Source organism: Mya arenaria, chromosome 6 (assembly GCF_026914265.1).
Source record: "Mya arenaria isolate MELC-2E11 chromosome 6, ASM2691426v1".
NCBI lineage: Eukaryota > Metazoa > Mollusca > Bivalvia > Myida > Myidae > Mya > Mya arenaria.
This window is the reverse complement of record NC_069127.1, coordinates 74459216-74476757: the sequence shown is the minus strand read 5'-3', so window position 1 is coordinate 74476757 and position 17542 is coordinate 74459216. Positions and strand designations below refer to the sequence as shown.

Sequence of the window (17542 nt, the reverse complement as noted above, 5' to 3'; positions counted from 1 at the left end):
GTCACATATGATCAAAAATTAGGTCACTAGGTCAAATCTTAGAAAAATCTGGAACCATATCATGGTAATGATTGGTCAAGTTATGGTCAAAATTGGTCATGATGTATACCCCTTGATGAAATATGGACTACTTAAAAAAGTGGGTCACATTGGGTCAAAAACTAGGTCACTAGTTCAAATCTTAGAAAAATGTTTGGAACATACTAGAGGCATTATACATGGTCAAATATTCATAAAACTTAATCAGAATATTTTCCTTGATGAAATCTTGGTCGTAAAAAAACTGGGTCACAAATGATCGAAAATAAGGTCACTAGGTCAAATCTAATATTCATGAAACTTGATCAGAATGTTTTCCTTGATGAACTCTTGGACATGTTTCCAACTAGGTCACATTTAATAAAAAATTAGGTCACTAGTCCAAATCTTTCAAAAATCTTGTCCGAAACTATTTTAAGGTGGTGATTGGTCAGATTATGTTCAAACATGGTCAGAATGTTCTCTTATATTAAATTTCGACTGCATTTCAAAAGTGGATCATATGGGTTAAAAACAAGGTAAATAGGTCAAATCTATAAAAAAGATTGGTAACACACTTGAGGCAATCTACTATTCATGAAACTTAATAAAACTGTTTTCCTTGATTGTTGTTGAATAATTCGAAGCTGGGTCACATGTGTTCAGAAACCAGGTCAGTAGGCGAAATCTTTGAAAAATTGTGTCCCAAACCAAACATTGGTATTGGATAGTCAGTTATTTACAAATTTGGTCAGAATAAGGTTTTCCTTCATGAATTCTTACAAGAATTTTAAAATTGGTCACATGGGGTCAAAAACTAAGTCCTATGTTACAGAAATCTTGGGAACACTCTAGAGGCAATACATAGATCTGCTCTAATAGCCATGAAACTTAATCAGAATATATTTTTTTGCAATATATCTGGACCAATCTTCATGAAACTTGATCAGAATGTTTACCTTGATAACATCTTAGATTAGTTTGGAACTGGGTAACATGGAGTCAGAAACTAGGTTTCTTGGTCAATTCTAATTTTTTTATGCTACATTTAAATGGGGAAATTTCTATGAAATGATAAGACGAGTGGATATAAAACTTAACCATCCAAAAACTTTTTTCTAATCATAGTGCTTAAAGCATTGAATGGCTTTCGGCCTGCAACATTTTGTGAGTATAGTCATGTAAATGTAAAACATAATTCATAATTTCTCATAATTTCCTTCGCGAACACTTTTAGAGTTTAAAGTTGATTCTCATGCAGTATAAGTCACTTCAAATGTAGACTACGCCAAATAGTTACTTAAATAAGGTATGGAGTAATTCTCAATACCATATTAAACCCTTATCTGGAGCTTTGGTTTCATGAACAATGCACAGTCTCGTATAAGGCATGAAGGAAATTTTAGTAGATTCTACTCTACACTTGAAACTTGACTTAGGCGTATTTAATTTACAACCAGGGTATGTTAGCTCAACCAAATGCATCCCAACAAAATGCATTGGACATATTAATTAGTTTAATGTTTAAGCCTTCTTTCTACAACGCCAAATACCTCTGGCTTGAATCACCCACATACTATTTATATCCTGTATGTTTGATGTACATACATGTATCTTAATTATACGCTCAACATATATCACTCATGGACAAAATGAACAGATTTATATGAACAGATTTATATCAGTTTTTAAAAAAAAAATAATATGCATATGCATCGTGCTACATGCTCAAAATATTAGACTGAAATTACTGAGACAAACTGAAAAAATTCACATACTTTCCGTTCGGCATAACATGACTATAATACAAATTGTAGCAGGTTGTTAGCCTGTCAACGTTTTACACCATTTAATTTGAGTGGTAAAATGTATAATATTCATTTATTAATGGTTAAAAGGTTGTTTTGAATAAGTACTTACACAAGAGAATGGTTTTATGCGACACACATTTTACATACACAAGTATAAACTAACAATCTTAATAAAAAAATGTCAAGACATTTAAGACATAGAAAAATATACTCTAAAAATGCAGCTTATCGAACTATACTAACCACATAACATAGATTGAAAACTCATTATGTACAGTATGTAAGTATGCAGAACGCAGTCTGTAGCTATTGCCTACGAGGTATGTTTGATGTGAATGTAAATGTAAATTGGGTCAGTGACCACCGAAGTTCTAACCGCGCTTGGGTTGATACGCCCGTGCGGGCATTAATAAGCCAAACGTTAAAAATGTAATGTCGATCTGCCGATGCGATTTCAGAGATACGGTTAATAAAAGTATGCAGGCCTAGCGGCCTACAGCCAAAAACCGAGAGCTACTTTGATATCATCGTATTTAAAATACTGTTCCCATAAGTGTGTGTTAACTGCTCGAAGATCAAGAATTAAACAAAAAAAAATGCCTTTAGAACGAAAAGAAACCTTTAAAGGGTTTACCATAAAAGGTATATCTTCGCTAACATTAACTAAATTTCTATCTATTCTTTAATTGCTTCACTTACAAAATCTTGATTTTTTAAGGCTGATTTATTGTTGCGGAGACAACATGATTGAGGCATAGAATAAAAACGGGATTTTAAATCCGTTGGCAATAATATCTATGACAAAATCGTTTGCATGTATGCGTTTCCAAAAATCTAAATTCTGTCTTAAAGGACTTAAAGGACCCCTTACTATGATATATTTCTGTCCAGGATCGTACTCATAATAATCATCGGTTAAAAATGACAATTCTTGATGATTCAGAGTTATCAGAATTACAGAAAAGGTACTCATTTTCTGTGTTAAGGGATGGATTTTGTTCATTTCCTGACCAGTTGAATTACTGTCTTGTCGATTGTGGCTGCTCTGGAAGTAAAGGGTCACGATCGCCGGAAATGGTCAAAGGACCCGCACAAGAAATATGAGCGGCATTGGTTGGTGAGGTTGGCCTCGAAAAAACGTGGTGCCCCTGGGTTGAAATGCCGGAAATGGAGCGGTATTGCACCTTGGTATCGAAAAGAAGCAGGCAGAGAACCGGAAGTAGCAGTAGCTTTAGGGACCTTACGTGTCGACTGCAAACCTTTGACGGCTTTTGATTTGCATAGTTTGTGTGCCTGATATTCTGCCTTTCACAACTTGGATTCATCCTCGGAATCATTGGCTAGCGGATTAGCAGTATAACAGTTCACTGTCTCCCAGCCGCACTCTGAAGAATCTGCAATTCTTATCAACTTCTGACGTTGAGAAATCTTGTCAAATGCTTCAGAAACAAGCTCACTGCAATACGCTTGTTTGTTGTTTTTCACAGCCCAGTCAATTTGTTTAAAAATATCCTGCACTTCACAGTTAAAATTGTACTTAACTTTATATCCCTTTTTCTTCCATTCGAACTCTAAGTCAGACTTCAGTTTTTTGCTCAACTATTCGAAGAATAAGGAGAGCTATACTACTCACCCAAGCGTCGGCGTCACCCCTTGGTTAAGGTTTTGCGTGCAAGCACACATAGGTTAATATCTCAGCAACTACTTGAGGTATTGCATTGAAACTTCATACAATGGTACTCAACCATCCAACCTACTTAATTAACCAAGTTAGATAACTCTAGTTTGCATTTAATGCCAAAAATAAGTCTTTATTATTTGACTTAAAAATTCTGGTTAAGGTTTTGCGTGCAAGCACACATAGGTTAATATCTCAGCAACTACGTGAGGTATTGCATTGAGACTTGATACAATGGTACTCAACCATCCAACCTACTTAATTAATCAAGTTAGATAACTCTTATTTGCATTTAATGCAAATAATAGGCCTTTATTATTTGACTTAGAAATGCTGATTAGGGTTTTGCGTGCAACCACACATAGGTTAATATCTCAGCAACCGCTTGATGTATTGCATTGAGACTTGATACAATGGTACTCAGCCATCCAACCTACTTAATTAATAAAGTTAGATAACTCTAGTTTGCATTTAATGCAAATAATTGCCCTTTATTATTCGACTTAGAAATTCTGGTTAAGGTTTTGCGTGCAAGCACACATTGATTAATATCTCAGCAACTACTTGAGGTATTGCATTGAGACTCGATACAATGGTGCTCAACCATCCAACCTACTAAAATAATCAAGTTAGATAACTCTAGTTTGCATTTAATGCAAAATAATTGCCCTTTATTATTCGACTTAGAAATTCTGGTTAAGGTTTTGCATGTAACCACATTTAAGTCAATATCTCAGCAACTACTGGATGTATTGCATTGAGACTTATAAAATGGTACTCGACCATCCAATCTACTTAAATAACAATGTAAGATAACTCTAGTTTGCATTAAAATCAAATAATGACCCTTTTTTATTTGACATAGAAATTCTGGTTAAGGTTTTGCATGTAACCACATTTAAGTCAATACCTCAGCAAATACATCATGTATTACATTGAAACTTTACACACAGGCTCCCAACCATTTAATCTTCTTATTTAATCAAGTTAGATAACTCTATCTTTCATATTATATAATTTTTGCCCCTTTATTATGCGACCTAGAAATTCTGGTTAAGGTCTTGCATGTTAGCACACATAGGATATTATCTCAGCAATTACTTGATGTATTGCATTGAGACTTTATACAATGGTATTCAACCACCCAACCTAATTGAATAACCAAGTTAGATAACTGTATTTTGCAAATAATGGGCCTTTATTATTACACTTAAAAATTCTGGTTAAAATTTTGCATGTAACCACATTAATGTTAATATCTCAGCACATCATGTATTGCATTGAATCTCATCTAACAGTGATCCATGCATGTTTCGCCAAAACTTTTCAATCCTTACACTGAAAAGCGGCGGAATAGTCGAGCGCGCTTCTCTGTGAGAGCTCTTGTGTAACTTCTTTTTCAACCAAAACACTATATCCACGCACTTTCTCTCGCAATGAATTTACATCATCATTGTGATTTTGTAATTGTTGAGCAATATTGACCAATTGCTGCTCTAGCGAATTACATTGAGAGGTGATGAAATTTTCTTTCGTCATTGTCGGCTGTCCAAGCGCTGAATGACCATGCAGTAAAGAAACCCGAAAACCTAGTGCGCAAATTGTTTTCATTAACTTTGACTAGGTCAACTAAAAACTAATTTCCTTAGAAATTCTGTCTATTACCTGTTTACTGTGCATTTTTGGGTGTTGGATGCAAACTACTCAACAAATTTCCAAGGAATGACTGTAATTTATATTAGGCAGTATGAGTAGAAGTGCAAGACACTTCTCACTGCCCTTGACCTTGCCAATAAATCATTGCCCTTGGAATTGTCACACATTACATTATTTATTGACCTTGACCTTGCTAACTAATTATTGCCCTTGCATTTGTCACACAATACATTAGTTATTGACCATGGTCTTGGAAAATTAGTATTACCCTTGGAAATGTAATACAATACATGAGTCATTGACCATGGCCTTGGAGACTTGTTGCCCTTGGAAAAGTCATACAATACCTTAGTCATTGACCTTGACCTTGGAAACTTATTGCCCTTGGAAATGTCACACAATACATAAGTCATTGACCATGGACTTGGAGACTTATTATTGCCCTTGGAATTGTCATACAATACATATGTCATTGACCTTGGCCTTGGAAACTTATTGCCCTTGGAAATGTCACACAATACATAAGTTATTGACCTTGGCCTTGGAGACATTTTATTGCCCTTGGAATTGTCACACAATACATATGTCATTGACCTTGGCCTTGGAAAATTATTGCCTTTGGAAATGTCATACAATACATTAGTCATTGACCTTGGCCTTGGAGACTTATTGCCCTTGGAATTGTCACACAATACATAAGTCATTGACCATGGCCTTGGAAACTAATTTCCCTTGGAATTGTCACACAATACATGAGTCATTGACCATGGTCTTGGAGACTTATTGCCCTTGGAAATGTCATACAATACATTAGTCATTGACCTTGGCCTTGGAAACTTATTGCCCTTGGATATGTCATACAATACATTAGTCATTGACCTTGGACTTGGAAATTTATTGCCTTTGGAAATGTCACACAATACATAAGTCATTGACCATGACATTGGAGACCTATTATTGCCCTTGGAAATGTCAAACAATACATAAATCATTGACCATGGCATTGGAGACTTATTATTGCCCTTGGAATTGTCACACAATACATAAGTCATCGACCTTTGGCTTGGAAACTTATTGCCCTTGGAAATGTCATACAATACATTAGTCTTTGCCCTTGGAATTTTCAAATTACACATTCTTTATTGACCTCTGCCTTGTAAACTTATTATTTCTCCTAGAATTGTCATAATTTAAGTACATGCTATTCATGTTATTTGGATGATCACTTTTGTCATGAAATGATGTTATAAATGGTATTTCTTTGACCATTGTATTTTTTTGCAACTGTCTTTCCTTTGATAACCTTGACTTTGGCTTTTTTACCTTCATTTCTTCATTAATGAATATTGACCTTGTAAAAAAATTGTAAGTGCACATTAATATCATCCCTGTATGATCTTGACAATGGCCATTAACCATACTTAATTTCGATACTTAAACTTAAAATCGAATTGACAACAGCATTTAACAGATGTGCAAACAAATTTCCGTATTGTCCATGGATGACGATGACATTTCAACCAATGTTTTATATAACAAATGCATGGCAGACATATAGATATCATGGTGTCCATCGGTGTCATCGTGATCCACTTTCAATAATGCTCTCTAACTCTTGAATTAATAACTTTGTTATCAAGTCTATACCAAACTTGGTCACAATCTTTATTGGAATTTTAACTCTTATAATGTCAATCAACAGCCAGATAGCAATATTAACTATTTTTCAAATATTATTTTTTTTAAATCTCCATGTCTTTCTCAAAATATGCAAAGAATAAATGCAATCAGTGATATTTTGCTATTTCAGCCAATGCTATCAGAAGGTATTGAAAATATATGCATTCATGCTCCCAACAAGTGACAATTTCTAGTTGCATAATTCCAGTTTACAACATTAACATTAAACATTGTCATATGGAAGCATTTATTCTGTTACAAATAGGGATTTTGAAAGATTGGTGCGTGTAGGGAGGATGGTCATTTTGATTGAGATGTCCTTGTAAAACAAATACTGGCAACCTACTTTTGAACATTTTACAAAGGAAAACGTTGTATGCTTTGCTTTGTTTGGTTTTTGAAGGAACTGAAGCTTGATAAATGCTTCAAACATTTGATAAGTTTACTTTTCTAAGAATATGTAATACAATGCCATGATAGTTTACCCCAAGGTGGATATACGTTTCAAACTATTGTACTACATTTAGCTTCAAATGTTACATTGCACCTTCACACACTTAAAAGGAATGTTTATCAGCAACTGGGAAATGGTGCATCTGCTAAATGTGTGACATTTCCCTGGCCTGACAATAGTTATAGCCCTTTAAATTGACATAAACAATTTCACAGTATATATTCTCATGGCATTATATTTACCATTTCCTGTGTCAAGGTGGCTTCTAGGAGTATTCATCTGTAATAGCTCTAGTTAAAATTTAATAAAAGCAGTATTAATCTTACAAATTGCCAATTTTACAAGAAAATGCCATTTTTCCAGATAGAACATCCATGGGCTGTTACTGTCCAAGCTCTAGCAGAGTTTGGTTACTCTGAAAGTGAAGCCAAAATTGCCCTCAACATCTTCAAGAACAGAAATGGTATGTTATTTTATATTACAAAATTGCGTCAATAAATAATTAGGTACTAAACTTGGATGCTGTTACATACTTCCACATGCAGGCATGGATGCATGCACATGCCCATGCACACACAAACACTTACATGTACATACACACACACCATACTATTTACTACTGTTTCAGATTATACATGCACATTTCACTAATGTTGTCCTTGATTTACCGGTAATTCAAGTAAGCAAGCAAGGAATATGAAACTTTTTGTGTGGATAGAGAACAATCATAATGAGATCATGCATGTCTTTGTTGGACAAGACATATTGCTATGGAAACAAAACTGGTAGGGGACTGTTCAATTGCTAGAAATACAAAGTGACTTATTTGTCTTTTTCATTTTAGGTCTGGATACTCCTTTCAAAGCTGGAGATCTTGCATCCATTTTGATGGAGATGGCAGATGATCCAGATGTGATGAATGAATTCAATGGCCACAGTGATGCCACTGCAAGTCAGGTGGAGCCCACTTCTCAAGATGCAGAAGGTACAGTACCAAGCACATACTTGACAAGCTCTGGTGATAAGATCATTTTTGTTTTGAGTAGGCAAGAAGTGCAGTATGCATAACAATATTATGCTCTTTATATCTATTATCTTCGAACATGTGTTATCATGTCATATCATTAAATCGGTATTGCACTCTGATTGGATTAGCAAAATGTGAGATAAACACAAAAGATCCTATAAATGTCACTTAGAACCTTTTCGCCTTCCCTCTGCAAAACATCATTTGTATATTAGCGAAAAACTTTCTTTAAGTATAGGTAATAATAGTGTTTGAAAATCTGACTTCATTTGCTATCGATAATCGAATCGGACCAAGCATTTCGATTTACTATCGGACAATAATCGAAAGTTCATAACATCAGTAAGGAAAACATTCTTTATACATAGTATCATCATGATCATTTAAATGGTAAACCTGGAATCAGTACATGTAATGCTATAGTCATGCTTTTGGCAACAGTAAGTAACCTTATTACTGTCGTTAATAACTTAATGAATAAAAAAAAAATCAAGTAAGTCTTCTTAGCACTTATCCATGTAAAAGCACATTAAATATTTGGGAACCAGCATAACATTCAATAACCTGTTATATTGAACATTTTATAAGAATACCATTAGTTTCATAAAACTTTCACAAAGAAGTAAATTAGTAAATTACAAACGATACCAAGTAAGGTTTCAAAAACAGAATGCATCGAGCTTGGATCCCCGGTATTTGCAGGTAAGATTGGACTCAGTACACCATAGGTTATTGAAGAAGGTTTTATGAAATAAATAAACAATTAAAATAATTTGTAATAATGGGAGAATTTTCAAGCAAAAGTGTTTACATTCAGCGCATTTGTGTAAGATAGTGACCTCTATTTTTAGAATAAACTCAAGAAGAATTTATCAGAAAGAAAAATTGACATTTTCTCGACATTTATCACAAAACAAAAAAATACGTAGTTACCGGAAGTAGCATAAGCGACATCGATTTTGGTCAACCACTATCGATTGTCGCCGACAAAGCATTGTCAGCGACAATTTATCGATTGTACTCGATTATGGTTTCATCACTAGGTAATAATCTGTTAAAAAGGATGAATAATTTTTGAAAATGTGTATTAGACAATTGATTGCATTTGTCTGGCGTTTTCATATGTAATGCATATGCAAGCTTGCCCTCCTGCGTTCATACAGAATGAACTTTTTCCTTAATTATTAGGGCCCCAACAAAAAAAATGTGGGTGCCCTTTAATAATTACCCTGTCAGTCCATCCGTCTATCCACATTTTTTATGTTTATTCGTTCATAACTTATCAGCTGTTCAAGATATCAAATTCATACTTTCTAAACTTCCTCATAGTAACAATACACTCTTTTGCTATGTTACATTTTAAGATCAAACTTCTTTACTTGATCACAGTAATAATATGTTCTTTTGTGATACGTTATTTAGTTTATGCCTCAATATTGTCACATATATGGTCCTTTGTCTACTTTGAAATTATGTCATGTTTTATGGTATCGTAAAGAACATGAAAACCATTCAAGATATAAACTTTGTATCCTTGCTTAGAATTTTAATAACTATTTTGTGACAAGTTATGTAATTCATGGTTAAATATGGTCAGATTTAATTGCTTGTTTAATAGCATGCCTTCAAATTGCACCCCTTTCAAATATGCTATCATTTGAGCCCTTATCACTCCTGTGATGGCATTAGTTCATATAATTGTTGTGTTAAAATGGTTCATCATATAGTCTATTATCTTAATAGTTCAAGCTATTGATATATTTTCATTCGAACTTGAACCTGAATTTCAGGATCATAGCTCGACTATTCAGGAATAGGTGGGCTATACTACTCGCCCCAGCGTCGGCGTCGGCGTCCAGTTAAAGTTTTAGGGCAAGTTGGGATTTTCACTTATAAGTCCAATACCCTACATTCAACTGACTTAATACTTCACACAGTTGCTCAGGGCCATCACATGATGAGGTTAGACAACTCCATATTATTCTTTACACAGATTATGGCCCCTGATTGACTATGGAACTTAGGTTAAAGGTTTAGGGCAAGTTGGAATATTTATTAATAACTTCTATATCCTTTGTTCAATTGACTTAATACTTCACACAGTTGTTCAGGAACATCACACAATGAGGTTACATAACTCCATATTATCCTAAATACAAGTTATGGCCCCTGATTGACTTAGGTTAAAGTTTTAGGGCAGGTTAAAGTTTTAGGGCAAGTTGGGATTTTCTCTTAAAACTCCAATACCATTCATTCAATTGACTTTATACTTCACACAGATGTTCAGAGCCATCACATAATGAAGTTAGATAACTCCATATTATCTTTTATACAAACTATGGCCTGTGATTGACTATGGAACTTAGGTTTAGGGCAGGTTGGGGTATTGTTTAATAACTTCTATACCCTTATTCAATTGACTTAATACTTCACACAATTGTTCAGGACCATCACCCAATGAGGTTAAATAACTCCATATCCTTTATACAAGTTATGGCCCCTGATTGACTTAGATTAAAGTTTTAGGCAAGTAAAAGTTAAGGGCAAGTTGGGATTTTAATAAAAAAAACTTCTATACCGTTCATTTAATGCACTTAATAAAATTCAAAATTATTTACGACCATCTTACAACAAGAAACATAACTCCGTTTTAAGCCTAAATACAAAGATGGCCATTGAATTTATTTTTTATTATTTTTTTTTTAAATTTCCTTTGAAAGGCATATTTGTATATTCTTAACCACATTTTCATAATGGGAAATCAAGTTATTTGAATGACTTGCGTCATTGTTCTGGTTTCTGTTTTTTTATTGCCCAAATGTTCATTCATACAAACATTTATAAATGACATAATTATATATGTATACCATTTAATACAAACCGTTATACTAAATAATATCAATGTGAACAAATAAATATTGATCTAACTCTTTGTTTGAAAACTCCTATTAGCGTTTGGGACTTGTTTTCAAATAAAAAAGGTAGACAAAAAAAATAAAAAATGGGAGAGGTGGTGTGTATTTGATGTTTCGGAATAGTGTTCCTAATATAAATGTTAAATTTAAAAAATAAAAAAAAAAAACACCTACTAACTTTAAAAAACCTACTTGCTTTAAAAAAATGGATCTTATAAAGTACAGTTCTTTGGTGGATATTTCATTCAAATGCGCTTTACAATACTACTATATACTGGAGCTGTTTTACAAAGATAATAAGTATAACTATATGTATTACGACGATGTACACATGTATAAGTCGAATAAACTGTCTGTTCTGTTCTGTTCTGTTCTAATTGTTGCCATCGTCTATTATAGCCCTTATAGGTGTTGATTTTATTCTTCATTGTTGCTATTGTTTTCTCTATTTTTAGTCGTTTATTGAGATATTGGACAAATATGGCACATGTTGGTATTTTTCCTTCACATTTTGATTTAAAAATGAAATATTTTCCTAGAAGTATCATAAAATTTATTTGATAACCAAATTTTTCTTTGTTTGGCATTAAATCACAAAAGCTAATGGTTTTATATGATAGTTCTCTAAAGCTCACTTCATTGAAAGAATTTGTTATGAAAGTTCTAAATTCACCCCAAAACGTCTGCGAAATATGACATTCCCAAAACATATGGATGTTTGAGTCGATGTTCATAACACAAAAATCACATAACCTTGATGCAACAATATTGTACGTGTAAAGCTTATCATTGTTTGGAAGGATATTCATTATGTATTTATATTGGAATTCCCGAAGTTTCGTATCTATTGTTAGTTTGAGCGCCTGTGGTGTACACATTTTTCCATTGTATAGAGTTAAGATCAAATTGAGATTCCCAGTTTTCTTCTCGAGTTCTATTTTCAGGTTTAAGTTGTATAATAAGATTCTTTTAGACTATTTTACTAATTTTTGCATTTTCCTCCATTTTATCTACAAAGTAAGTTGGTGTGTTATATGATATGCCTTCATTTTTCAACCGGGTTTTCCAGTCATCAGGAATACTGCTGATTAAAGCATAGTATTTCAAAAAATCATGTGTACCAAGATCGTATAGTCTCGATAAGTCGTTAAAGTCATAAAAAGTTTTGTTTCTGTAGTCATACAAATGTTCGACATATTTTAGACCCCTGTTATGCCATTCTTTGTAAAAAAATGTTTTATTATTAGGAAGTTTTATTTTGCTGTTGTTCCATATAATTTCTTTTGCTACGATCGCATTGTTTGGGTGGGCTGGTGGGTGGGCAGCATCAAAGTCACCTTATGTATCGAATAATTTTAGTTAGGTTTGACATAAAAAGACCAAACTTGGTATTATTACATTGTTATTGTATTCTAAGTCAAAGCGGCATAGTCGAGCACGCTGTCATTTAATTGTGATAAAGGTGAAATCTTTCGAATACCTCATACACTACAACAACTAAAACTTGTGAATGGCAAAATGTTTTTTTTTATTAAAGAAAAACAAATTTGTTGGAAATTGAACAAGTGAGGTCATGACAACTTTTAAAACCAAATTCATACGACATTAAACTGTGTGTGTTTTTAAAGATTTTCTGCATTAGAAAAAATTACCCCAGCTAGTCGTGCTAAATCTGTGTATAAAACGAGAGCGAGTAGTGAATGCTATCGATGGTCTGTTTTTATGCACCTAAAGGAGGGCATATAGTAATCAACCGTCAGTCCATCTGTCGCCACTATTTCTTATCAATGACTGAATAACGCTTAGACACCTTAAACTTGAAAGGTAGGTTGGTTATGATCAGCAGAGGAATTCTATTGATATTGTGGCTTGTGGACCAAAGGTCAAGGTTGTGGATACAAGCTGAAGATCCATTTCCAGTCAATAACTGAAAACACTGACGCCCTAAGTCCTCAAACTTGGTAGGCAGATCAGTAATTACCAGCAGATGAGGTCAGGGGTCAAGGTCATGGTGAAAGCTGAAAATCTGTTTCTGGTCAATAACTGAAGAATGATATAGCCCAAGCACCTCAAACTTGGTATGCAAGTTGATAATGATTAGCAGATGCGCCTTATTGGTTTTGAAGTTAGTAGGTCAAAGGTCAAAGTTGTGGTGACCTTAAACTGAAAACCTGTTTCCAACCGATAACTGAGAAAGACTAAGGCTTATAAACTGCAAACAAGTAGGCAGGTTTACAAAGACCAGCATAGGGACCCTATTGATTTGTAGGTCAGTGGGTAAAAGCTTGTGGTGGCCTTGAGCTGAAAATCCATTTCTCATCAATAACTGAAGTTTAAGTTGTAGTGACATCGAGCTAAAATCCATTTTTCGATCAATAATTGAAGAACGCTTAGACCCAGAGACAAGTTGACATCCACTTCATCTTGCACTGCTTTATTATTTTCATGTACATATTTCGCTCTTTGGAAATATAGCACATTTTAAGACAAGGCCTTTTGGGGGCTTTTTCTCACTTCCTGTGACACCTTGTTTTTGTGTCTCCTGCAAAGCATGGTTGACAATGGTGATTTCCATCCTCATTGTCTTTGGCATCACTCTTTCGTTTCCAATCGCTTACTTTTTTAATTACTGGTGTATTCTTCAAACTTATTATGCAGATCGGTCAAGGTTATTAGATTAATGTTAATGTTATTATGGCAAGGTTCAAGGTCATGATGAGCTTAAGTGGAAAAGTATGTGCACTCCTGACAGGCAACACATCTGATGACTGGAATTCTAGGTTTTCATTTCTGAGGGGCATAACTTGAAAGACGTAAGCCATAGAACACGTTGTATTGTCTATGGAAACATAATTATTATATACCACATTTTGTTCAGTTGGATATTTTGAAGGGGTTTTGATTAGTGATGTTATATGTGAAAATAAAAGTTGACATTAAGTCTAGTATGGCAATGCTGATTTATCAAAACCTTAATTGTGCATCGAAATATTGTTGCCTGTACTATGAACAACACTTCGGACATGCATGCAACAACAAAGTCACTTTCACTTGCATACATGTAACAAAGAAGTGACATGCTCTTCAAGGGATGAATTTGATAATCTTGTATCTGCTTATTCACTTTAACTTCTTTTAGTTTGTGCCTGCATGCAACAACAGCACAACTTTTGTTTGCAAGACACTCTTCGGTTTTGCATACATAAGGATCATATTCAAATTCTCTTGTATACAAAATATATTTGTGGTAGACAACATTGCGATTCCAACAATGACGACTGACACAAACAGTGATTTTTTAAAAAAATGGACATTTTGTTTGTAAGGGAAACAGCCTTTAAAAGGCAGTAAGTTGCACCAAAAAATCATTGACAAAGGCTATCACACTACCTTATCTTCCTCTTCAAAAAACATTAAGCTCTTCAAAAAATTGTTCACTGCATGAGTATTTTCTTCAGACATCGCAAACCTAGAATTAACCAATTATTTAGCTATGCCCTTCGTTAAAATGTATTATAAGATTTATATAAGGTTTTTTTTTACAGCAACTTCGGACAGGGAATTCGTGCTTAGGGAGAATCAGAGACTAAAAGAGTATATGATCTGCAAGATTTGTAAGAACAAGCTATGTGACACTGTCTTCTTGCCCTGTGGTCACCGGGTTTCGTGCTGGGGCTGCGCATCTTTGTGGGAGAAGAGTTGTTTCCATTGTTGGAAACCCCTGAACGGCGCGGTCCGCATATTGGATGCATGACGAAGTGAACTATTTCACAAGTGAACCCTTCCTAAGTGTACCATCATTTCAGGACCAATGGGGTGGGGTGTGTGCTTATTTATACTCGCTTTCGGGCCTTGCCCATTCGGCGAGTGCTTTGTTAAGATTGTTAGTCATTTTAGGTTTTTTTGGAGCATAGTGCACAGACAGAATGTAAGGTTAGAGCTACCCTGGTTCTTTAAGTAAATTAACGTGCACCAGTGTATAGCACTGTCACACGGGACCCCCATTTAACTTAACATTTTTGCTTAACTGTTAAAGATGTTTATTTAGCTGTTAGAAATTGAAAGGGCATGAAACCTAAGACTTTTAAGCTTCATGACAATTAAAATAGTACCTATTTTCACTTTATGAAAGTAACATAAATACAATAGATGCTTAAATATTATGATATTATGATCAATAAATTAACAACAAATGTTACAGTACAAATAATTGATATAATTGAAAGTTTGAAACTATCCAAAATAAACCTTTTAAAGATATGACGAATAAGCAAATATATCAAATCTATATGAAGCAATTTTATGAAAAGCCTTACATTTATGGTTATTGGGATCGACGGTTACACGAGCATATTTGCTGGAACTCTTGGTACTATATTGTTCATAAGTCCATTGTGGATAATAAAGTCAAACAATTTAAAATAAAGTTATTGCGTAATCTTGTAGCAACGACTTTAAATTTATTTACATGGAAATTGAAGGATTGCCCTTAATGTATTTATTGTAATGAAATAGAAGACTACAAACACTTCTTTATTAAATGTCCATTTTTGACAACTTTCTGGAATGCTATACATGAGATTTTTAAAAGATGTGGAATACAGAAAGAAATTAAGGATATATAGTAATAGGTTACAAAATTTACCAAAAAGAGTATAATATTGTAAACATTGTTTTAAGTCAGATTGCCTATTGCATCTATAAGACATACTTTATTTGTGAAAGAAGATCCAAACCGATAAATATTATGTACCATTTATATGATGATTTGATTATTATACCATCGTTATGATTGAAATAATTTAATGAGATTGACTTAAAAATATTGTGTATTTTTTTTACAAGGTAATGGGAGGAAACAATCTATGTGGCTTAAGGCAAGGTAATAGTTTTAAATGTATATACTATGTGTGTGTATGTCCTAAACCGAATCTATATTTTGTAATGATTGCATAATATGATTGTAGTTTCCATTGAAAATGCATTCATTATGAATATTTAATTTATATTTATAAAATGTATTAAGTATTTATAAAAATGTAGGATTTTTTGCATTTGTTCATATTTTGTGCAATGGTGACTTTGACTGTCTGGTTAATAAAAAAATGTTCTGTTCTCGTCATTTTAAACATTTTAAAGAGATACAGTGAAAACTCACTAAACCGGACAAGGTCCGGACTGGGCAAAATTTCCGGTTTAGTGAGGATTCCGGTTTAGTGAGGATTTGATGTACGGAGTAAGTTTACTCAAAATATTATCTGAGTTAACCTTTAAAGGGAAGTTGGAAATTGGAATAAAATAAAAACACATAAAGATAACATTTATTTTACATCAACGATTGTTCAAGTAACTTGAAATAATGCATAGAGTATACATGTATATTCATTTATATATCAATGTTCATTTCATATACAGTTTATACAGTTTTAGACGGAGGGTGAAACATGATTAAAGCACATGCAAAAGTGATAAACATAATTCTGAGTTTTTATTATCATCTTTTTTCCGAGTCTAAAAAAAATAAAACAACTCGCGTAATTTAATGCTTGTTAAGTATGTTTAATAGTTTAATTAACGCACCGCTCTAATTTGATTCACTCATAGATGTCTTTAGATAAAACAACCCTCCAAAATGATAACTTAATAACCGTTTCTAGTTCTTTATTTTCTGCAACAAACAAATTAATGTTTCAATCAATTTTCTTTTCACAAGTTTGATTAACGTTTGATTATCGCGCGGCAGTCAATCCACAGCGCAATCATCATTATCGATTATCGAGTTATCACAACATCAAAGGTGCAATATTTAACGACGCACCGGCTGTCAAAACAAAGTGACAAAGTGTCACGCGATTCGCGAATTCCTAATACACAAAATCATTTTAACATGTTTGAACAAATATATGTCCGGTTTTGCGAGGTAAAATTACGTTGGCAACTAACAAATTTTCTCGATTTTTTGTCCGGTATCCGGAATTCCGAGGTTCCGGTATTGTGGGGATTATTTTACAATGAAAATAGAAGGGGAAAATCGGGACTCTGGAAAAAGTCCGGTATCCCGAGGATTCCGGTTTTGTGGAGATCCGGTTTAGTGAGGTTCCACTGTATATACCTTGAACTCTCAGTCATTCGGGATTTTATGGTGTGTTTTTTTTTTTTCCTTTTTTTGCCAAAAAATACAGAATAAGGCAATACAGACATTCCTGAAACTGTGATATTGTTATCTACTAATTTTGAAAAATAAATTTTACAACGTTTTTGTTTTCACATTTAATATCCGTCCATCTCACAATCAAATATATT

General features: G+C 33.7%; 1 protein-coding gene across 2 annotated transcripts in view; it reads left to right on the top strand.

Annotated features, from left to right (window-relative positions):
- The window catches only part of LOC128238673 (death-associated inhibitor of apoptosis 1-like), a 52317-nt gene extending 35419 nt beyond the window's left edge, over positions 1-16898 (top strand). For both annotated transcript variants that reach the window (XM_052954811.1, XM_052954810.1), the window contains exons 4-6: positions 7661-7760; positions 8142-8282; positions 14785-16898. In XM_052954811.1, coding sequence (XP_052810771.1) covers positions 7661-7760; positions 8142-8282; positions 14785-14993 — 450 coding nt within the window. In that variant the 3' untranslated portion in view covers positions 14994-16898. The remainder of the gene's footprint in view (positions 1-7660; positions 7761-8141; positions 8283-14784) is intronic.
- The last annotated feature ends 644 nt before the right edge of the window (positions 16899-17542 follow it).